At 36.4% G+C, this 23,709-nt stretch overlaps 2 protein-coding genes across 2 annotated transcripts; both read right to left on the minus strand.

Moving 5' to 3' along the window:
* Positions 1 to 3,029: 3,029 nt before the first annotated feature.
* Positions 3,030 to 3,953, minus strand: LOC110944902 (vegetative cell wall protein gp1-like). Its single transcript, XM_022186547.1, has one exon. It carries the CDS (start codon positions 3,951 to 3,953, stop codon positions 3,030 to 3,032), a length of 924 nt encoding a protein of 307 aa, XP_022042239.1.
* A 45-nt stretch (positions 3,954 to 3,998) lies between these two features.
* On the minus strand, positions 3,999 to 11,470 carry LOC118479579. The gene is made up of 14 exons (XM_035974180.1): positions 11,330 to 11,470; positions 11,228 to 11,246; positions 10,979 to 11,182; positions 10,799 to 10,895; positions 10,317 to 10,444; positions 10,156 to 10,219; positions 9,895 to 10,033; positions 9,747 to 9,798; positions 9,587 to 9,662; positions 9,449 to 9,483; positions 9,171 to 9,226; positions 8,987 to 9,064; positions 8,736 to 8,891; positions 3,999 to 4,004 (listed from the first exon to the last, which is right to left on the minus strand). The coding sequence occupies exons 1-14, from the start codon at positions 11,468 to 11,470 to the stop codon at positions 3,999 to 4,001; spliced, it is 1,251 nt and encodes a 416-aa protein (XP_035830073.1).
* Between the last annotated feature and the right edge of the window lie 12,239 nt (positions 11,471 to 23,709).

The raw sequence follows: 23,709 nt of genomic DNA on the forward strand, positions 1-23,709 counted from the left end.
GAAACCTTTTTCCAGTAAGTCGTCTAATTGCGTTCTGAGCTCTTTCATTTCGGTAGGCGCTAGACGATAAGGAGCTTGTGCAATGGGTGCAGACCCTGGTAGAATGTCTATCCTAAACTCTACTTGCCTCTTTGGAGGTAATCCAGGTAATTCGTCAGGAAAGACATCAGGATACTCAGAGATGATTGGGATGTCTTCAATCTTAGGCTTCAGATCATTCACAGTCACTTGTGTCATCTAGATGACACATCCGCTTTTCAAACACTGCGATACCTTGAGAATAGACACATTGCTGGGCAATCCATATTGTGTATCTCCCTGAATAGTGACTGATTCGCCAGAAGGGGTTTTGATAATAACTAGCTTTTTATCACAAGCAATTTGGGCTTGGTTATGCGACAACCAATCCATGCCTAAAACTATATCAAACCCAGCCAATTTCATTGGCAAGAGGGATAACGGGATAGAATGATTCTTAATGGATATAAAACATCCATCAAGAAGAGTGGAAGTTGTTTCTAAGGTACCATCGGCAAGTTCTACCTCATATTTTATGTCTAGAGTCTTAATAGGCAAATTCAATAACTTACAGAACTTATGGTCCAGAAAAGACTTATCAGCACCGGAATCAAATAAGAGTCTAGCATAGTTATTATTAATGAGGAAGGTACTTGTTATGACGTTCTCATTGTTCACCGCTTCCCTAGCATTCATCTGAAAAACTCTTGCATTGTTTTTCTTTGCCTCCTCGGGATTCTTAGCATCTTGGGGCAATTGGTCTTGATGTGCCCCTTTTCACGGCAACCATAGCAGGTTGCATCTTTGATATTCCGGCAATCTACAGACTTATGCCCTTTCTTTTTACAAATCCCACATGGTTTAGCTTGTGGGTCTTGGTTGCACTTTCCAAAGTTCCTTTTATTGCAGGTTTTGCATCTGGGCTTGTCATTGAACTGCCCTTTCTTTGAACCAAAGTTCCCTTTGCTTTTCTTGTTTGACTGAGGAGACTTGTCTTCCTCCCTCTTCCTCTTCCCTTCATCGGTAGCTTTCTTCGCCCTACTCCTCACAACATCCAGAGTAAGGGACAAAGATAGATCCACAGCAGATCTATAAGTGGTTGGCTTGGAAGCCTTAACATTCCCTTTCACTTCAGGGGCCAAGCCACCGATGAAACGCGCGATGCGTTTGGGTTCAGGGGTGACTAAGTATGGTATAAGCCTTGACATCAAGTTGAAACTAGTCACATAGGATCTACAATCCAGATCCTTCATTACCAAGGTGAGGAAGTCAGTCTCTATCCTCTCAACTTCATGTTGAGGACAATAAGTATCCTTCACCAAATCAACAAACTTGTTCCACGAAAGGTTATACAACGGAACCTTTCCAGTGGCTTGCGCTAACTCTTTCCACCAAGTGAGGGTATCGCCCTTAAAAGATTGAGACACAAACTTCACTATATCTTCCTTAGCACATCCGCTGATGTCTATCACGGTCTCTATTTCGTCTAACCATTTCATGCAATCAATCGCTCCCTTTTCTCCTGTAAAATCTCTCGGTTTACAGGAGACGAAGTATTTATAGGTACAACCCTTGGTGTACCTGGGAGTCGGTTCAAGAACAATCTGCTTCTGAGGTTCACTCCTCTGATTAGACGAGTGTTGAGACTCATCTTTCTTCAGTGTATGCGAATGAGAATGGGACTTTGAATGAGTTTTGGACCGAACATTACTCGACTCCTTAAACTTATCATCCACAGCCTGAGCAACTGCTGCGGTGATCATTGCTTGCAATTCAGCACCAGTGATATTGATCCTGGTATTGTTGTTGTCTTCCACGGGATGACTGTTTGCTTCATCAGAGCCAGCCATAATTCTTGTACTATATCAAACAATGATGATATTTAAATTATATAGTGAATCATCGCATTGATGATCAGATGGTCATGGTATTATTAAACCATATAGACCATTTTAAATAAATTAATTTAATCATGATTTGCCTAGGCTATAACAGAACCATAATAAGCAATTTATAGGATATAATCCTTTATATTTATTAGACAGAGGATATAAATCACAACTGTCAATGTCATGAAAGACATTTTATATAGCACAAGGCTCGTCTCGAAGGACATTTAGATGGCACAAAAGGCCTTGTCACAAGGACGATTAAAACATAACCAACGATCTCTTGGATCATTGATCTTTTAAGGTTCGAACATAGTTCATCTCCTTTTTGACAAGAAGTTTATAAATAAAACTATCATTGCCATTAATACACCTTTGCTTATAAGCATACATCTCTAATGGATGTTTTGGTGTATACATCATATTGATGTTTATTTGCCATGATTCGCGTTGATCATATAGGCTATACATAAGTGACTTGGAAAAATCCAAGTACATTTGGAAGCTTGTGTGGTTTTCTCGTACCGCACAACCAGGAATGTTAACATGTTTTCAGATGTTAACAGAGATTTAGTGTCTTAAAAAGGTTGTACCATCAAAGCCATTTTAATAATTTGGCTAGGTTATACCTCTAAGAAAATTTCTTTGGCAAATCAATTAAAAATTGAAATGATAAAGCATGATGATATATTAAAGTACATAATTAAAATCCAAAGAAATTCCATTAAACATTAAACTATTACAAGTGCCCTAAACGAGTCTTAAAAAGAAGATACTGCCCACGCAGGGGCTACAAAAACAGAAATAAGTCCTCGCAGGGACTAGGTACTGAAAATAAAATGTCCACACAGGGACTTGATTGAGAATAAAATACAAAGTACAATAAACAACTTCCTATTTCTTTTTGCCTTTGATGAGACTTGCAAGGCCCTTAAGAAAGTTGTTATGCTTCTTCTTGGTTTCATCCGCTTCACGTTCAACCCTGTCTAACCTCTGCAGTATTTCTTGGGTTTGCTCCTGTTGAGGAGGAGGAGGTTGCTGATATGGTGGGTATTGATACCCCTGCATCGGATATCCAGTTGGGTAAACTGGAGGGTAAGAAGAAGGATAAAGTGCATTATACTATGCAACAGTAAGATATGGATCATGGGTTCCATAATCCGATGGGTATCCAGATGGGTTATACCCAGACGAACCTGGGTAAGTCGGGATCGGGTTGTCGAAACCCACTGGCAGTGGCGGTGGTGCGTAAGAAACCGACGGAGGATCGTTGTCCGGCACCGCGTGCGAGGGTCCACCCATTTGGGGGTCCTCGGGGATAGGAGGGTAAGAACTTGAACCTTGAGGAGAACTAAACCGAGGTCCTCCTCGCACGGATATTCGTGCATTTCTCCTTCGCCTAGGCGGCTCGGGAGGTGGCTGAGGTGGCTGAGGTGGCTGTTGAGGCGGCTCCTCAATAGGAAGAGGTGGTGGAGAAACTGCTTGAAGTTGTGGTTCAACCAAAGGAGGTTGAGCAGGAGAGTTATGATATGAAGGGGTAAAGGCCCAATCATACGTGGCCCACCTTTCTTTAAATGAATCAGGCCCTTGGTACGGTGATCCTTGATATGGAGAACCGCTCGAGATGCTAATAGGGTGGCCCGGTGTTCCGGTTTGCATTTCAGGGTCTGGGTCGTCGTCCATCTCCATGTCATGAGGAAAGTGATCCTCGGGTCCCAAAGGGTTGTAGCCCAAAAAGTCGTTGACGTAATCATTGGGATTAAACTGGGCTGGAGAGTAGGTAGAATCCGAATGATGAAAGGAATGTGAATGCAAAGAATGGTAAGATTGATGGGAATGGTGGGAGTCATGGGAGTGTTGCGAATGTTGGGGCTCGTCTGGAACAGGCGGCTTGAATGATGGATGGAAAGAGGGGGATGAGCTCAAAGAGACAGAGTGTCTTGCTGGTTCGTAAGAATGACCCCAATGGTCGCGGGAATCAGAACTAGAAAACGACACAGACGGGGTGCGCCGATGAGAAGGTCCTGCAGATGGTCCACCTCGCATGGGACCCTTTCCTTTGCCTCTCACTCTTGGCGGTATTGTTGATGATTACTCCTGTCAAAACAAATAAAGCAAAAATAAAATATAAACAGCAAAGGAAAGTTAAGAATAAATCCTAGGTCATTGGCCTAGACTCCGAAGTCTAAGGAATGTGCTTATTGTGTCATTGAGATTAAACACAAAAGGTTAGTGTTTAATTCACTCAATGTTGGCTCTGATACCAACCTGTCACACCCCGATATTTCCACATATTACCGGTGGGCCCGGCGGGGAGTATCGTGACGTAGTTGATATCATCATTGTCAATACACACAATATAATAGCACAGCGGAAGACTTGGTAAATAAACTATTACAAACCATAATGTCTGAGTGTCCGAGTGAAAGAATATATAGACGAGAATGTAATAAAATCCACAGGCGGATCATAAAAAGTACAAAGAAACAAAATAACAGACTTCAGGTATCTATGGATTTGCAAGATCCTCTTATGACACCTAATAGCTCCAGCCTATTACGAGAGGTACCTGTCAATCAGTCTTTAAGAAAATACGTCAGTTTACACTGGTAAATACAATTAACTGACTCTTTTGAAAACATTTATGAAAATTGATTTAAGTGCACATGGCACAAATCTTTTATAACTTGGGACAATTATTTAAAAATAATCTTGTATACAGATTTACATGTTTGTCATACAATTGGGGCCGGTTGGAAGCCGGTCATGATTAACCGACTCACCACTTATAGAACCCACCAAGGAGTTATCCCCAACATGAGGGTTTATATTTTATTTAGCATTTGCATCTGTCAGGTGTATGCCTACACCCCGTGCATAGGTCGTGGCCATTTTCAAATGAAATGAGCCGAGGATATCCAGGACACGGTCGAATTAACCCCCAATGTTTATGTTATCAAACAAGATAGATTAAAACGGGTTATGTAATTTATTAATTACAATCCGATTAAATGATTTCATACTCGACCAAGTGGTATTATTATAATACCATATCTCAAGCCCGTATAAGGGTAAATAAGTTAAAAGTATTTACCTGAGCTAATGTGAAAGGTAACTCAGCAGTATAATCCTAAAGCTTTATGATGGTACCTTCTACTGGATGCTATTTAATCTGTATAGAAGGTTTAATAACCTATTAGGATGCTAACAGGTCTTTAGTTAAGTCAAGGACTTAGACCGGCTAGCTAGAAAGAACTTTACGGTTCTAAACGCTAGATTAAGCGGAGACCGGAATAGAATGTGGTTTAGACCCGACAAGCTTGGATACTTGTATAATATGGGTAAACTAATCACATTCTGGAATTTGAGGATTTAATGATAAGGTTAAACCCGTTTCGCCTATTTTACGTAAACTAGTCACATAAACCGATCCGAACGCATAAACACGTAACGGGTAACCAAATGAATTATATACAGGTCTTAATTGTTATTATGATTAAAATATGTTAATACATCAGTAGGATGTTAACACACATGCCCAAAAAGTAATTTAAACCAATTTAAGTCCCATAAGGGCATTTTGGTAATTTTAATGCTTATAAAAGAGATTTTATAACAAATTGAAGTTCTGGTCTTTTGAAATCAGTAAAAATATTTAATTTATCTCATTACATCAGTAAGATATCATACATATGTGATATGATCAAACTATGTCCCGAAAGGGCATTTTGGTCATTTCACATAGGCTTTTAAGGGCATTTTTGGAAACCTGAATTCATAACTTATACCTACTGTAATAATATTTAAATCTGTTTAAAAATTCAGTAGGTAACAAGTCTTAGATGTTAAGTATGGTTTTAAACCATACTATGCACCTAATTAGTGTAAAACTCGCTAATTGACGATAATCAAGATGTTTATATAAATATGAGATTTTGATCAGTTTTAAATGCTCAAAATAATTTATTTAATGTATGGAATCAGTAGGAAAAAGTTTGGCATTCAAATCCTTTGTTAATCTCATTTTATGTCTAAAAAGGGTATTATCGTCATTAACCGAATTACACAAGAACTCTTTGTTTTAAACAGATAATAATCTGACCAAAAATCTTAAAATTCCTTAAAAATAATATCTTAACAGTAGGTAATGAGTATTGGTTCAAAATCCAAGTTTAAACATGTATTATGCATGATATCGCAATTTAATTAATAAAAAGCTTCTAATTACGATATCGCGCATAACTCCTATTTGGGACCAAGAACTGATGTCAAATTTTCGGGACAAGCTTATATATCAGTAGCAAAGGTTTTTGTCCACTCACATTTCTAAAAATCTCATTTGTATGACAAAAGGGCATTTACGACATTTATAAGCATATTAACGATCAAGAGCATATAATTCAATCCACTAAGAACCATGCAATATAACTCCATAGGGTTATACTACTGAGTAATGTGATCCTATTGGAAGCTTAAAACATGGAAGAATTAAGCTTGAACGGGTCAGAACTGAAAGTCAAAGCAAAAGTCAAGCTTTTGCGACTTTTGGTTATAAACTGACCTTAGACTAATAATTGTCGGATTAGGACTGATAAAACATGTTCTAATATTAATTACTAAGTCATTATAATGTTAAAATATAAATTAGAACCTCTGTTTTATTAATTTAAATCATTTTTAAACTTTCTGTCATGTTTGACTTTTTGTCAAACTAGTTTGACCCGACAATTAACCAGTCAAACGAAATAATTAGGAGGTGCCCTTTTAAGGGTTAATCACCTACATTAATATGGTTCCATAACCACTTTCGTTTTGATCAGTGGCTGGACCATATGTGATTAAACCGAAAGTCAAAGCTTAATTACGATAAGTTTGACTTTTCGATTTTTAAACTAATTAAAAGGATTAAGCAGGGATTAAAACTCTTACTAATGGTCCTTGCTATCTTTTCTACACTTCTAATTCTTCTCCTAATCCTTGCAAGCTCCAGAGATGAGTCCTTTGAAAGTTGTTTGCAAATGTGAGTTCATGAAACATTAACTAGCTCTTCTTATATAGTGATTTGCCATGTCCCTAGATCATTGCAGCTGTAATAGGACTTCCTAGGATCACCCCAGGTGTCCTAGTGGATTAATAAAACGGTTATACAGCCCCTAGAATCGATCTGAATGAGGTTAAGGCGGTGCAACAGCTGAAACTCGCACTTGTCCAAACATTTCTGCGCTGGGCACTTCTACGCGGCCCGCGTAGACTTGTTAAGGGTCTTACGCGGCCCGCCTGGACCTGTTGTTCAGGTTAAAACACTTTACAACTTGGCAGATTCAGTCCCTGGCCTTATAAAACCTTATTTAACCTTATTTTTCACATGTAAGGCCCTTATAGCTACTTTGTAGAGGCCCAAGGATGTATAAACAAACTTCGTTAAGCTCGGTTTCGTTAAATATCACTATAAATGCAAGTTTCATCAAGTTGACACTTTTCACCCAAAGTCTTGAAAACTTACTTAACGATCTCGAAACCACATGAAATTTTTATCACTTATTCTTGAGAGTATATTTGAATATTTCGAAGCCTCGAGTTCGTTAAAAGGTCACTCAGAGGTCAGAATTAACATGTTGACACGTTTAACCCTTGCAGTTTTATAATCTTCCGATTATTTTCACAAACGGCTTCTTATATCCAATTAATCACTCGTTTAAGAATATATTCTTCACATATGGTCATTCAGAGGCTCAAGTTTGGCATGTTGACACTTTTAGTCCCTTCGCATACATATTTTCACTGTTTGTCAACTTTAGTCCTTCAAACTCAATCTTTCACATATTTAGTGTTTAGGACACGTGTCTATACATAATTGGATATGTTTTTACGTGGTATTACAATCTTTTTATATTTTTTAAGTAAACATTACTATATTTTGCATCTAAACATTACTATTTTCCATTACATTTCCCGGTTGCTCAACAAAAAGAAATATAAGACTCAAAATTAATAAAATAGTATACAACTTGTAATTACAAATAACAGTGTTTTAAAAATCTGCTCCTACCAAAGGGACAAACTCAACATCTGTTTCGCTAAACTTTGCAAACCAAAACGTCTGTTGAAGACAACCACTGTTGAAAGAAAGTCTGTTAAACCAAACAACCTCGGTTCATGAGCCAAACAAACTCTGCTGATGAACCAAAAGGTCTATTAAGACAAAGACAGCTGAAGCAAAGGTCTGCTAAAGAGAATATCTGCTGATGAAGCCAAATGTATGATGAACCTAAGTTCTGCTGTGGACCAACAGATATTGCACAATTCAACAGAATATCTATAATATAAGATCTTTAACAGATGATGATCAATAGCTCATAAGGTCTGTTGAAGCACGCTATAACAGTACTTAGCCTTTAATAGATCTTTAATAGTTCTTAGGGGTTAATAGATGTTAGCACGCTATAACAGTGCTTAACCTCTAACAGATGTTAATATATATCAGACCATAAAAGTTTTCCCACTAACCAATTGATTAAATTTTCATTCATTAATCTAACAATAATATATAACCCTACTACTTGTCCAGTCCGTCAATATCACCAAAAATGTAATGTATAATAACAATATTATATAACAAACAAAAGGTTAAATTTACTTGATATTCAAAGCGTAGACATTATATACCATATTCATCATTGTAGCCCTTACAAACCAAACTTTTAACCACGGTTTGTTAAAACAACAGTTAACAAACATAAATAAAAACCACAAGGATTCATCAAAAATAAGTGGTTTCTACTTATCTCTCATAAGAATTGTTTTTTTCATAAGCATCTAATTGTTAACCTTAGACAGCTTCTTCCGAGTTCTTCTCACATTAGTGGATAGCTCATCAACGTTGACAACGTCAGCATCTTGAGCCATCCGCTTTCCATTGGGACTTGATCCAGAATCCTTTTCAACTTCAACTGCTGAAGAGTCGGCCGTAACAGAGATAGCATCCTTGCAACAGATCACAAAACAACTATTGATCTCATTTAATAAAATAATGAACTCTTTTTAAACATACTAAACATACTTTAAAAATAAATACTCACCCCTGAAGTTCGTTCAGCAGACACCTGGGAAGATTCTGAAAGGTTAACATCTTTAACATCAACTACCTCTTGAGTAACCTAAAAGATCATAATATATCATATCATATAAAAAACTGCAGAATCCAGTCTTTAAAACTCAAAAGAAAAATAATAAATATATTAAAAAAGTAATTTTATATGCTACCTCATCAGTATTTTCATCACCATTACCATCTCCACCAACCAACTCAGCAATTATTACTGGATCATCACATTTTTTTGCACAGTATAAACACGATAGTCATTTTTAAGATTGCACTCTGAAACATCAATCTTAAAAGCAGCCTTCTTATCAACCAATCGAAATATCTCATGAGGGAAACATCCAGTATCATTGGCCTTAACATGCCTCTCTTATGTCACTCGCCGCTAATCCAAGAAGCTTCTAAACATCTCTATCAAACATAACAAAAGTAAGACTACCACTCTCATCCTGCACCCGGACTTGCACCTTGAACCTGAAATATACACAAATGACTAAGTAAACTGCAAAACTATATTCAAATATCAGTCTTAGAATGTTACTTATATAAACATAACGTTAAATAATCATTTGCTTACTTTGTGGTGATCGATGTACATTCACTATGACATTTGGGACAACCCAAAGAAGTCGCAGGCAATCGAACAATATCATCTGAAACATTTTCAACATTCTACAACTATTCACTTTTACCCATCACCTTCTTGAAACACTTACGACAGGCAGCATAAAACCAACCATACTCTTCTTGCACAATCTTAACCGTCGCAACCACAACACAAGACATTTCCTGTAAAAACAATATATGAACTTGTAATCTCTAGTTTGACAAACATGCAGGTGACAAACCAAACAAATAACCAAACTATATAAAAAGATGTGAAACCTTTTCTATGTCACTAATCTCATCAGTATGTTTCTTCACACCATCAGTTACAAATTCTTTATGCAATGGAAAAACACTTTGAGACGATAGTATTGTTTGAGAAGTAGAACCACTCCCTTTTCCAAACTTCAGTATAAGCCTTTTGAATACCACAAATGATTAGAATTAGTATACAAATAACATGAAACCAAGTATCTGACTTGAACATCTATATGCAATAGAAATTACATTGACAAATTACCTCCTCCTTAGCTCATTAACTTCATCAATTTCCTCATTAAAAAAATTCGTGTTGCAAACTTATCACTTTGAACAGTATATTCACCTACATGCAAAAGTATATAGATATTTAATGTATACCTATCTTTATATTGCCAGAAATAAACAGTATAGTTATGATTTGCAGAAAGTAACAAAAATACATTTCCATTCCTTACACTTTCCATGCTGTATAACAGCCATCACATGCTCATGAGGTGGGATTTTAGAAATGCCGTCCTTAATCTGCAGAGCATAATCATTCCACACAGTACACCGTAAAACCTTACCCCTACATGAAAAGAATATTCATATGACGATATACTAAAGACTAATTTATGACCATTTCTTTACAAATCTCTAATATCAAAACCAAGTTGAATGAATAAAAACACAAAATCAAAGGAAAATTATGACATTTATTAAAGTAGCAAATGAGCAATAAATTAACTAACATATTCACTAAGAATAAACTGTTGATGTCATTTATTACCATGATTTAGCATTAGATACAAATACTATAGATCTCATTTATTACCATTACCATGATCCCACATTAAATACCAACATTCTTCATCTTATTTATTAACATCATTAAATACAAACAATGATCAGTACATGACTGCACATGTAAACAACAACTTACTCCAAGTCTTCAATATCGAAATTGATCTTCTTAGTCTCCTTTGGAGGTCGATCAAAGATTTCAAGATCTCCACAACAAACCACAGATCCAACAACATCTATATCATCACATTATACAAGAATATAAGTAAAACTCTCTAATATTATACAAGCAAGACATGATTACAAAAATATACACTACCAACACTCAAAGCGTTTAACGCCTCTCCTTGAAGAACATCTTCATAAGCTCCGAAGTTGAAACCATACTCAACATCTTGCCAATCCCTCACAGGAGTAACAGTTGTGCAGCTATAAAAGTTGATTTTATAAGGCTGCACTACTACTTTATATAAATCTTTATTCTCACCAACACCAAATTTCGACAGAATCACAACAGCATCTTCTTAAAGCTGTCCATTAAAAACAAGTATCAGATGACTCTTAATACCTGCATGAATCTTAGCACCCTGAAGAACATTTAAAGAAAGTATCTTCTTAGCATACACTACTACATTCTCTAATAAAACGGAAAAGCAGAGATACAAATTACCTTTTCATCAATGAAGATGAGATCCATCTTGTAACCCTGATTCCATTTTTGAATAATTCTCGCTTTCATGTTCCACATATTTTTCCCAGGATTCAGATCGTTAACAAAAATAAGATTGTTACTGTCAACTGATATTGACATGCTTCTAATTCTGAATTTGGATTGTGATTAAATTTCAAATTTCAAAATCAGTGAAGATGAAAGCGTGATGAAATATGAAGAGGGAAATGAGAAGAAAAGGCTTATATAAGAAGGATGATTGACATGAGTTTCTGAGTGACATGCATTAATTGCTAATTACTTATTCCCATGCATTTTTGTATTTGAATTTCCTGGTAATTAGCCTTAAACATCTGCTAATCTAAAAGCATTACGGAGGATAACAACAACAGCTGCTAAGTATTAAAGAGCAGATGTTTACCCTGGCAGAGGTTTAGACAGAATTTTAAATGATTTTATATATTAGGCTTTATGATGCAGTAATGACATAAGAAAAGCATTGTTGGACAGCCTCTCTGGCTGTCACATCAGCTTTTCTTATGTCACTCAGATTTCTCCTTTTATAGAAAGTACTAGTGGTAAGACCCGTGTGCAAACACGGGTCGTTTCTTAGAAAACCATGCATAACACATATTAATAGAACATATAGATACGTGTATAGATATTGTACCAAAACGTGTTATCTATTATAGCTAAAAGACAACTATAAACATAGATTATCGGTTAATATATCAGTTACATACAATTTAATTGTTTACCCAAAAAGACAATATAAACTGTTTATAGACATAGGTACTTAATAGAATTTGAATATAATTTAAGGTTCAACAAACGTTAACTACAAACACACAATCACCTGCCTCAACAACTTTCAGCAAAACTAAATCAAGGAATCAGCAGACTTTAGAAATCAACATATCTTTATTCTCTCAACAACCTTTCCCAAATTTGCCCTTTGAATTGGAGCTCAAAATCCAAGGAATCAGTATCATCTTCATCCCTATCAAGTTGAAGGTTAAAAAGATCTTGGAGGTTAACTGGATTCAGACCAAGTGCATTCTCCCTTGATATCTTTTCAACACTACCATCAGACTTGATCAAAGTCAATTCATGGGTCTGTTTTTTAGACTTCCACTTTAGTATTTTTGGGTCTGATGGGTTTCTTGGGAGAAGTTTTATTTGAGAGGAGTTTGGCGATTGAGGCCTGCTTGCCAACTTCTGAAGTGCTTGAGCAACTTGAATTTGTAATTGCAACGAAGCATCATCCAATCCATATCGTAACTGGTTTCTGATAGACTCTTTTCTGTACTCAGCATACCTATTTTCATCTTCCTCATCCATCAGTTGTTGTCTTTTTCTTTGGTTCAAGGCAGCGATGGATACATCTGCTGATGAGAACAACTTTTTAGATGTAATGGTCTGTCGGCGTCTAACAGTGGTTTCATCTTTGTATACTGGCTTTTTAGGAAGGGATGGATCTACCTTTCTTCGCTCTTCTAACTTATTGTAAGCTCGATCAACATACTATCTAGACCATTTTCCAATTTGTCTAGCAGTCCCAAACTTAGCAGCTACAAGTTCTGCCTTCATTCTCTTGTACTTCAACATTTCATCCACTTCAACCTTTTTGTATTGTTTCCAGTTGGGAGCAGATTTTTGCATTTGAGGATCTTATTCATCTTTTCAATTCAATTAACTTTCTCATTAAGAGCTTCAAGGGGCCAGTCTTTGAAATCAGACCTGTAGGCTTCGTAGGGCTTGGTATCCATGATAATGTTCAAGAAATCATTCCTTAATATCTTTTGTAGCTCAGCATTTGGTGACAAATTTGACATATTCTTACTCAGGTCTCTAGCAAATTCTTCCAACTTCTTGACTTCACCAAGCCAATGTTGCATGCGACCTGATAACTTAATGTCTCCTAGCCCTTTACACTCGTCTTTTGCCTAATCTTCTGCTTGCTTGCCCTTTAGCTTCAGATATTCATAAATATTCTTTGGAGTTTTGAATCCATGAAGAGATGGGAAAGTTTTTTTGGATGGATCATCCTCTGTGTAAAATTGAGTCATTTCATTTTGAACTGCAAGCAGTTCCAGAGGGAAAGTTACTGCCGATGGGTTGATCTTTATTTATGGAGGTGGGACGAATGGTTTGGGTGAAGTTTGAATGAATGGAGTAGCTGATAACGGAATTGGCGCGAGTATATCTTTTTCTTCCTTCTCTTCTTCATGCACCATGAATTTTCTCTTCCTTGTGTAAACAGATTTTGAAGAAGGAGGAGTTAGGGAAGAAAAACGTGTTATGAGTGTAAGGGTTGATTGTGATGGGAATTGAAATTGGGTAGAATCAGTGGATTGACTAACAACTGTTGAAGCAACCGGTGTCTCAACCGTTGTTGTCTTAACATGTGTTGAAACATTTGTTGCATCAACAATTGTTTCAGTGGAGGTTGGCAGTGGTGATGAGGATTTTGTATTCTGCTTTTTGACAGTTGGTTTTTCTGGTGAGAGTTTTGTTTTAGGTGTATCAGAATCTAGCTTCTTAGGTTCAGCAGTGGTTTTAAGTTTCGCATCAGTGGTTGGTTTTTCTGGTGGTGATATTGGTTTAGGAAATATGACAATAGGAGATTTGTTGTGTTTGTGTGATTTTCTTCTATTTGAGGTTCCAATGTTGAGCACTTAATCGTCCTCTTTTGTATGCTTCCACTTCTGCTTTCGTTCAATCTCCTAATCTGTCTGTTTGTTAACGGTATCATCAGTTCCTTTTTTCTTACCAGTATCAGATTTTCTAGGAAATTTTGCAGAAGTTTGCTTGGTAGGCTTTGGATTTTGTTTTGGCTGACTCCTTGGTGTTGGTTAGCCAAAGTTTTTCATGGAATCCTTTTCCCTCTTTTCAGCATCATCTTCATCGTCTTTTTCAAACACAGGTGCAGGGGTAGTACCAGTTAACTTTGCAATGCAATGCATTCTTTTATGCCCTTGATGTCAGCCTATATGTCTTTGTATCTTGCTTCAACCATAACTCTAATTAGCTTCATGTGGGAATTAAGTTGAATCTCAGCCAGTTCCCTTTGAGCTGAAAGAATGGGTTGTACCAAATTCCAAAGCTCTTGGCATAACTGCTGATGAGAAGGTCAACTTTTGAAAGCATCCACCAACTGCTTCAATTGATCTTTCATATCAGCAAAAGTTGTTTCCAAGTTAGATATCCTCTCCGTCAAATCCTGGTATTTTAATCCATCACCTAACTTAATAGGATCATCTGAATTCCCACCAGAGGTGGTTGTATCTGCTTTTGAAAGAGGAGGTATCTCTCAATTTTCATTACCAGATGCCCCTTGTTCTTGGTTCTGGGGACTTCCCTCTGCATCAGTGGTTACCTTAGTGATCTCACTCGTTGTTAACTTGAACTCACCAGTGGATTTCTTGATAGACACAGCAGTGGTTTCCTTCAAGGGAGTCTGACTGATGAAACTACTATCCAAATGTAAATCAGTGGATTTAACATTTGTAGTAGCTGCTCCACTTGAAATACCATCAAGAATTTGCTGAAATTCAAGAGGTGTAGCCTCCTCAACTATTTCTGGGTTAGATAATTGAAAAGATTTAGACATATCTATTGTTGAAGTTAAACTCTCAGTAAAGTGTTCGTGGGAGGGATTGCTATCAGTCTGAATGTCAATAGCTTGAAGCAGTGTTACAAACTTTGGTGGAATAGAAGATGAAGGGATTGCTGTCGAAAGAGACATTGCCCCGGGAGAAGGGCTTTTAAGTATACTCTCATATGAGGGTATGACATCATATTGTGGTGTCCCTGTGAATACAACATGTTCCTTTTGTGAGGAATCATGAGGAGTTTGGTTTATTGGTTGAGATCTTTCCACATGTTGTGAGGAAGTAGCAACAGTGGTTTGTAGTGACATCTGTGTTGTCACAGGTTAACCTCTGGGATCTCATCTTCCAGAGGACCCGTTTTGCTGGTTTCGGTGGGCTTTTTGGATTTTGTTTTGGTCTTTTTGAGTTTTTTTGGTGGGGGTTTCACAGCAGCGGTTGTAGTGCTGTGATCACCAAGAGTAGTGGGCTCAGCAACAGAGGTTTGAGGAGCAGTTGTGGACTCATCTAAAATTTCCTCATTCCCCTCTGCTTCAGTTTTGGAAACATCTGACTTTTTAGCCAAAAGGCAAGTAAAAGTTTCAGATGTTAGACTATTCATTTTAATAGCTTTACCTTTTTCAAAAGCTTTTTGAGAAACATGTTTTTGCAGGTAGTAGCTTAATAGTCTAGGAAACATAAGAAAACCAGCAGTTTTTCCCTTTTTAATAGCAGCAGTTATCCCCCTTTTAATGTTTTTTTACATTTGCAACCAAATCAACAAACAGTGCCTGGGAGTAGTTTAAATCAGTGTTTGTCAAAATTGCATACCCCAATGACTGAATTTTCAAAGGTATTTCATTAAAAGAAGTAGTTTTATTTGAGAGACAGATTAAGAGAGTATGGAACAGGAATTTCATTAGTGGTGGAAAATTACCTTTAAACATAGTTGGCTGATTCAACTGTCCATCATATCCCCTCCCAATCAAGTATGTTTGAATCTCATTTTTCGGAAAAGATGTCTTACCTGCCAAGTCGTTTACCTCAAATGTTGTTGATATGTAGTGGGGGTAATAGCAACCGATTCACCTCCGACTTTTGAAGTTATACTTACGGCCACATTGTTTTGTTCTTCAATATTCGCATTTGCCCAAAAATCGTGGAGCGTCTCTTGGTAAATGGGTGCGTCGGCGGTAAGAATGACCTTATATTTTGATGATGTAAGAACATCAATCATTGAATGATAGAGAGTATTGTTCCCGGTTTTCTCAAAAATAGCCAGGTAATTATGCGGATTTTTCATCATCAAAGCCATGATCGGAATTGAAAGTTGCGAGAGGTTGACGAAGAAGTGTTGAAGAACAAGGTGGAAACCGCTCTGATGAAATTTAAACTCGAGATGAAAGTAAAACCTCTGTTTGGGGATGAAACAGGGGTTTATAAAGTGAAAAAGTGAATGCTGACGTGTCAGAAGTTACAAAGATTTGATGGCTAACATCTGTCCACGTCAGAACCTCTGCTCTGATAATGGATGACAGTTGTTGGAAAACCACTGTTGGCCAACAACAGATGTTAGGCAACATTAGTAACTCAGCAGTCCTTAGACTAAACAGAAATTATGAGAACAGACAATACCCTTCAGCAATGTTTGGAAACCACTGTTGGGCAACAACAGATCTTATGCAACAATAGTAAGTCAGCAGTCCTTAGTCAAACACAGGTTTGGAAAACAGATGTTTTCAACAGACTTTTATTATAAACAAATAAATTGATATTAAATATCAGCAGCCATTTAATGCAAAACATTTAAAAAATAAATTTTCATGGGAAAACTATAAAATTAAATATCAAGAAACTGAAAGGACAAATTTTAAACCTCTTCCATAAAAAAATTAAAAAAAAAACTCTTCATTTAAACACCAACAATAATCTACATGGCAAACATAGGCTACTACCACTTCATCGGACACAAATGTTGTAAATAGTGGTAAATCAACAGTCGCTAGGATAAACAGCACTTATTAAAACAGACAATAGCTTTCAGCAGTGAATGAATTTTTATCCAAAAAGAAGTTGATTCAAAACATCAACAAATACTATGAAAACACTGCTAATCAATTTTAAATTGATTTTATATATTAAGACTTATGATTATGATGCAATAATAACTTAAAAAAGCATTGTTGATGGAGTTTTCCAATATTTAAAAAATAGCTATTTTTAAGAGTTTTTTCCAATATTTAAAAAAAATAGCTATTTTTTAAGAATGGAGTTTTCATGTTCTAAAGACATTTTACAAAGATCTGTTGAGCAATAACAGATGTTCAGAACTTCTATTGTGTTAATGGTTGACAATTCTTTGGAAACTGCTGTTGTGAATAACAGGTGTTGGCAACAGTAGCAACTCAACAGTCGTTACAAAAAACATAAATTATGAGAACAGACAATACCGTTAAACAGTGGATGAATCTTTTGCCAAACAGATGTTTTAAAAACAGCTGTTTTCAACAGACTTTTAAAGATTTTTGTCAAATTTTTTTAAAATTACTTATTTTTTAAGAATGTTCAGAACTTCTGTTGTGTTAATGGTTGACAATTCTTTGGAAACTGCTGTTGGGAATAACAGATGTTGCCAACAGTAGCAACTCAACAGTCGTTACACAAAACAGAAATTATGAGAACAGATAATACCTTTAAACAGTGGATGAATCTTTTGCCAAACAGATGTTTTAAAAATAGCTGTTTTCAACAGACTTTTAAAGATTTTTGTCAAATTTTTTAAAAATACCTACTTTTTAAGAATGTTCAGAATTTCTATTGTGTTAATGGTTGACAATTCTTTGGAAACTGCTGTTGGGAATAACAGATGTTGGTAACAGTAGCAACTCAACAGTCGTTACAAAAAACAGAAATTATGAGAACAGGCAATACCTTTAAACAGTCGATGAATCTTTTGCCAAACAGATGTTTTAAAAACAGTTGTTTTCAACAGACTTTTAAAGATTTTTGTCAAATTTTTTAAAAATATATATTTTTTTAAGAATGGACTTTTGATGTTCTGAAGACATTATAGTGTTTTAATCATCAATAGACGATGATTCCAAACAGTTCTTCTCTTTTGGCAAAATTTAATTTTAACAGACATTTACAATAGCAGGTATCAACTCTAACAACTGTTGATGCTCAAATTAGTAAAAATAAAATGCTCTACAAAGATTAATAGAATTAAAATTTACATATCACATATGACGATAGATCAACAATTACATTGAAAACTGAACAACGAAATTTAATAATCTAAAGACACTGATTTCAAGCAGTAGTCAACGAAATTTAATAATCTAACAGCAAAAACTAAGAAATTTTAGCTTCAACTCCAATGAGTACTGAACTTCTCTATGTATATCTGTGAACTTCGCAATGAACTCCAAGTCTCTATCTCCACACTCTATATTACTGACAACACAAAGGTCACCTACGACACTTGAAGGCATCACCTTCAGGTTTCTAGACACTTGGTCTCTCGTAAACAGACCAAGATGAAGTCCATCAAAACACCTCTTCAGCTCTTGAAGAGTAGCCCTGTCCTCATATACTTGATCCTCCTTGCTTGATAAAGCGATACTTTAAATCATAAGAACCTACAGAATGGTGTCATAAAGATGCATTTTAAACACTATAAAAGGCTGATGATTAGGCCGATTGAAGAACTAATATATAAAATGGACATCATCAGTGATAATAAATACAAGAAAACCTGGAATAACATCGGCGCTTCATGAAGTACTCCACATTTGTCACGACCCCCGACCCGGTGTTACCTGGTCCAGAAGCCGTGGGACAGAAACCCGCGGTATTATCATTTAATTTGGCAGCGGAAATTTTGACAGGAACTTTTAAACTGAAAATGCCCAATTATTTTATTTCACCTTTTGGGGACAACACCCATAATTTACAATAAAGGAAATTTCACGAGGAAATTCCCTGTTTTACAAAACATGCTTATTTATTTTATTGAGCCACCTCTTCAAGTTTTTAGTGCTACATAACACTTTTTCCCTTGATTCACAGTAAGTCACCTGAAACATGTTTAAAAAGATTTTATCAGCAAGGAAATACTGGCGAGTCATTCAATTTGCACCAAAAGACACATTGTTATAAATTTACAGCATTAAGGGTTTATATATTTGCCCCCTATCATATAATTAGCTGGTTTAGCTGTCACTCGACCGAATCTATGACTGCGGACATATCACTAATTAGGCTCGCCCACCTAAAGTGATAAATCGTTAGTAGTAATGTTCACAAAACCCCCACATACTGCCAGTAATTACAGATTAGCAAAGACTTAATCAATGCAAAATATAACTGGAAAACATTTAGGGTTTTGTAAAACAATTTGATAAAAAGAGAATGACTCACATTGCAAGTTTAACTAGACAGAACCTTGCCTACTGATTTAGTCTTGTACCCTAGGTAAATAACAATGCACACGAAACTAGGTCAGTAACTTAATACAACATTTACGATAAGCTCACGAAATCAAAACCCTCACGATGAATGACAAAGTATAGCCCGTATTCGGGCAGCATGTAGGATCGGACTTCGACCTAAACGAGTCAGTTGGAAGAGCTCAAATCCGTTTCAGCAGCGGAAACAAAGAAACGAACATATACACAGCTTGTTTCACACTTTAATCCTCTTATATATTGATTTTACAGTTATTACAGTGAGAGGAAATACCGGCAGCACCTCGGTATCAGTTTCGAACACCGTTACAAATGACATAATAACAAACCTATTTATAGATGATGTGAACCGCTCCAAAGGACTGCCATAAAAGCGGTTCAGCGACTGACGTTAAAGCGGTTCAGCCAAGTTCATTAAAGCGGTTCACATGTTGTCATAAAGGCGATCCAGCTCATTGATGACTTATAAGCGATCTTCATTATCTTATCTTATCTTTCCTGTTGACTTTTTGACAATACATGAATCCTTCTCATTGGTCTTCAAAATGGCAACACCTCATTGGACATTTGATAGGCATCTCCCATTGGACCATCATTTGGTCCAATAAACAACCATCTTGATATAACAACTTTTGACTTCATGTATACTTTTGTCGTATGCTGTTGATGATTATAATAGGATTCTTGATGATGTCACATGATGTCATCATTAAGCATGATGACATCATGCTTGACCATAACCGCATCGCAATCCGAACTCGACATTAGACGTAGTCGACAGATGACTGCACCAACAGACTCCCCCTCAGATGTTGACGAGTCTAAAGTGTCGAGTCTTCAACGACTTCAGTCTTTATCAGTCTTTGGTCTTCTCTCTCTCTATCTTCAGAATCTTCAGGCTCCCCCTTTCGTCAAGCTTCCGTGCTTTTGGGATCGACACCTGGCTTTGCGTATCAACAACATGACATTCTCGGATATAGTTCGGTCTTCTTCAAGAATTCTGCCTGGATCTAACTTTCTTTGGCTATAACCTTCATCAGACTCCCCCTATCACTCTGCTAGGATAGACGTCTGGGATTTTGTTACCACCATCGAAATTATCTCCTGGCTTCTCTCTGATCAGCTCATCATCTCTGGTTCTGATATATCTCCTGGCTTTCTGAAGCAACAGGATCAGAAACCTGCAAAACTCAACCACTCTATCACAAAACAGAATAATTGTGATTCAACTTAATGAATCAACAAATCATTTGAGAATTTTACAATTTTAAACACTGATTACAAATTTGAAACATTTCAATTACTGATTCAACCTAATGAATCATTTTAAACATTTCAAACGACTTAACCAACCTGTCTGTTCATCAAGTTTAGCCTTTGAGATTTCGAAAATCAGCTCTTCACCATCAGTTGTCGAAAATCTTTTTGGATTTTTGAAAATATGAAACATAAATGCAAAGACAGAAATTAAATGCAAAACAAACATATTTTTGTGAGTTTGTGCAAGAGGATCATATCAGTTTTTGAGACATAACACAAGCACCGTTAAGCTTTTAATCGTTTTAGGTTCTAAACGATTCACGTAGATTGACGATATAATTGTCCTCTTAAATTTTCATACAATTTTCAATCTATTCAGGATACTATTTAGGTATTTTATGAACTTAGTTCAATTCATGTGTCCCACCTCTTGAATATACTCCCGTATCCAGAATCCCAATATTCAGTCTTACAGGTATGAACACTACAATGATGTCTTACATAAATTAGGGGAAAGATGCGAGAACTGAGGGATCTCAGGTCAGAACTTCCGTTCAGCAGAGAGATATCAGCTTCGACTTAGCAGTGTGTCCCCTTTAGAGGATCTTTTCAGCTACAACAGATGATTATCAATTTTATTGTCTAATCAACTGAGGGCTTTATGCTATATTTCAAGCATTTTGTGGAAAGTATTAGCCAAGGACTAGGTCAGAACTACCGTTCAGCAGAAGTCCCAGAATAATACCCCAGACATCATAGAGTATTAACACCTAGTATATCAGAATACGAGACCTTTCAAACGAGATTTCAGGGGTTACCTATATATCCAAGTAGTGTTCCCCACGAATTTCACAAGTTTGAAATTTTAGGTTTATATCCCGAATAAATCTACTAAATGTACAAAAACCTATCGTCACATCATCAGTGAGACCGTTTATCACATTTGGCATTACATTTCTTTAGCATGCTGTGATAGTCTAACTGATTTACTATCATTTCCTCTTGTTTCGCAACAAAACTCATTTTTAAATTTTCTAATGTTTTTGACGTTTTCAAATTTTCTAATTTTTTAAAATTTTTCTCCCCCTAAAATCAAAATATGTTTCAATTTTGATTTTCTGGGAAAATTTGAACCAAACTGTACAAAAATTGACAACATGATGAGAATCACTTCAATTCTCCATCCACCTGGCATAAACAATCAGAACTCCCCCTCACAACAAACTATTTTCCCATTGTGATCTCAAAACACTTAAGTTTGTTTTAATCAAAATGGCTTTTCCGGAAAACTTAGTTTGTTTACCAAACATTTTAGGTACGGGGTTACTTCATCATCTTGTTTTCTACACAAAAGTAGGAAAATCCAAGTACAAGTTAATGTCCTTGATTTACCATATGCAGTCCAGAATCCTCTGTATCACTTGTAAAACATTCACAAACACAACCAAACCTCTTTACCGTTTGCATGATTGACGTTACCGAATAAAATTCAAGAAAGATGCCGATTCATGATCCACGATACCATCTTGGGATCTCCGGCAATTCCTGCAAAATCTTCAAACACAGATTTAAAAAGATGCCGATTCATGCTCCACTCTTACAAACCTGGGAGCTCCGGCAATTCCTGCAAAATCTTCAATCACAGATTAAAAAAAATGCCGATTCATGCTCCACTCTTACAAACCTGGGAGCTCCGGCAAGTCAGGTTTTTTTTCTATTTGAAAAGTTTCACCCAAGCCTGACCAGCCTTGGGTGATTTTGAATTCTTATTCAACAATGGTGGAAAATTTTTCTCATCCAGTGTTAAACTAGAATTCTCGACCTTTACCTCAACACATGGCTCTTCTGGTTTTACCATACCAGAATCATTGCCTGAATGTGGCTTGTCTGACTTTAATGAGTCAGATTCATCGCCGACATGTGGCTCCTTTGTTTTCGAAGAAACAAATTCATCGCCAGGAAGTGAAAACTTCACTTTCTTCTTCTTCTTATCCTCTTTTGTCCTCAGATTTGCATCTGATGAATTCGACTTGCTTGACTTTGCAGTTGAGGAAGTTGATTCATCAGCACTCTTCTTCGATCGGTCGGGTGAACCCGAGGACAAAATCTTTTCGAGATATTCTCTCGCTTTCTTTCTCTTTTTCCTCAGTCGATCTTTCTGCCCCTGAGAAAGCTTCATTTTTGTTTCTTGAACTTTAGATTCTTTGACCTTCGGTTCTTTGACGTTTCGACCCGAAGCTTTCAATTCTTTGGGCTTGACAACGACTGGTATCTTCTTTGCCATTTTCTGAGAATTGGCCCTCAATCTTTCATGCGATCTCCTTGGGCAATCTCGGGCAATGTGACCTTTGATATTGCAATTATAGCACTTCCTGGTCTCATAACTCCAGTATTGGCAGTTAACAGCAATATGCCCCTGATATCCGCAGCTGTAGCACACCCTGTTATCATACCAGTTACCATTTTCACACCAAACGCTCAGATCATAGCATTGTCTGGCTTGGTGATATTCTTTCCTCAAATGTGCTGGTTTTGACGCTTTTGCACTGTGGTTTGTCCTGCACACAACAAATTTTGAATTTTCATTTTCAATTTTTTGTAATTTTTTCTTTTGATTGGATGATCGTACTGATGAGTTTTTTCTTTCATTTTTAAAGTTTTGATTCTGTTTTACAATCTTCTTCACAGGTTTTTGCTTAGAGCATTCACCTTTTTCAGTTGATTGCAGAACAGTTTTCTGAAATTTTTCTTTCAACTTTAAAAACAATTTTTGTTTTTCTTTCTTAACATTTTCATCATCAGACTCTATCACAGACTCATCTGCTGAATAAAATTTCTCATTTTCCTCATCAGTTTTATCATCACAATCTTTGACTTTGACTTTGTCAACGTTTGTAGCCTTTTCACTCATCGGAACTGAATTGATCGGTTTTGGACAAGGAATATTCAACTTGTCAGATTTAGTCGCAAAACTGATCAATTTCTTCTCAAGTTTATCTATCTTGGTCCTGGAATTCTTAGCTTCTTCCTCAAGCTGAGATATTCTCTCAAGATGAGACTT

The sequence above is a fragment of the Helianthus annuus genome, chromosome 6, assembly GCF_002127325.2.
Source record: "Helianthus annuus cultivar XRQ/B chromosome 6, HanXRQr2.0-SUNRISE, whole genome shotgun sequence".
Taxonomy (NCBI): domain Eukaryota; kingdom Viridiplantae; phylum Streptophyta; class Magnoliopsida; order Asterales; family Asteraceae; genus Helianthus; species Helianthus annuus.

What these genes read in the sequence shown, in the direction of transcription:
- LOC110944902 (XM_022186547.1), bottom strand. Translation starts at nt 3,953, where the DNA reads ATGCGAGGTGGACCATCTGCAGGACCTTCTCATCGGCGCACCCCGTCT.
- LOC118479579 (XM_035974180.1), bottom strand. Translation starts at nt 11,470, where the DNA reads ATGTCAATATCAGTTGACAGTAACAATCTTATTTTTGTTAACGATCTG. An exon ending in AAAGTGTAAGGAATGGAAAT is followed by an intron (nt 10,220 to 10,316) that starts GTATTTTTGTTA and finishes TTTTGCATGTAG; the next exon opens with GTGAATATACTGTTCAAAGT. An exon ending in AGATTAGTGACATAGAAAAG is followed by an intron (nt 9,799 to 9,894) that starts GTTTCACATCTT and finishes TTGTTTTTACAG; the next exon opens with GAAATGTCTTGTGTTGTGGT.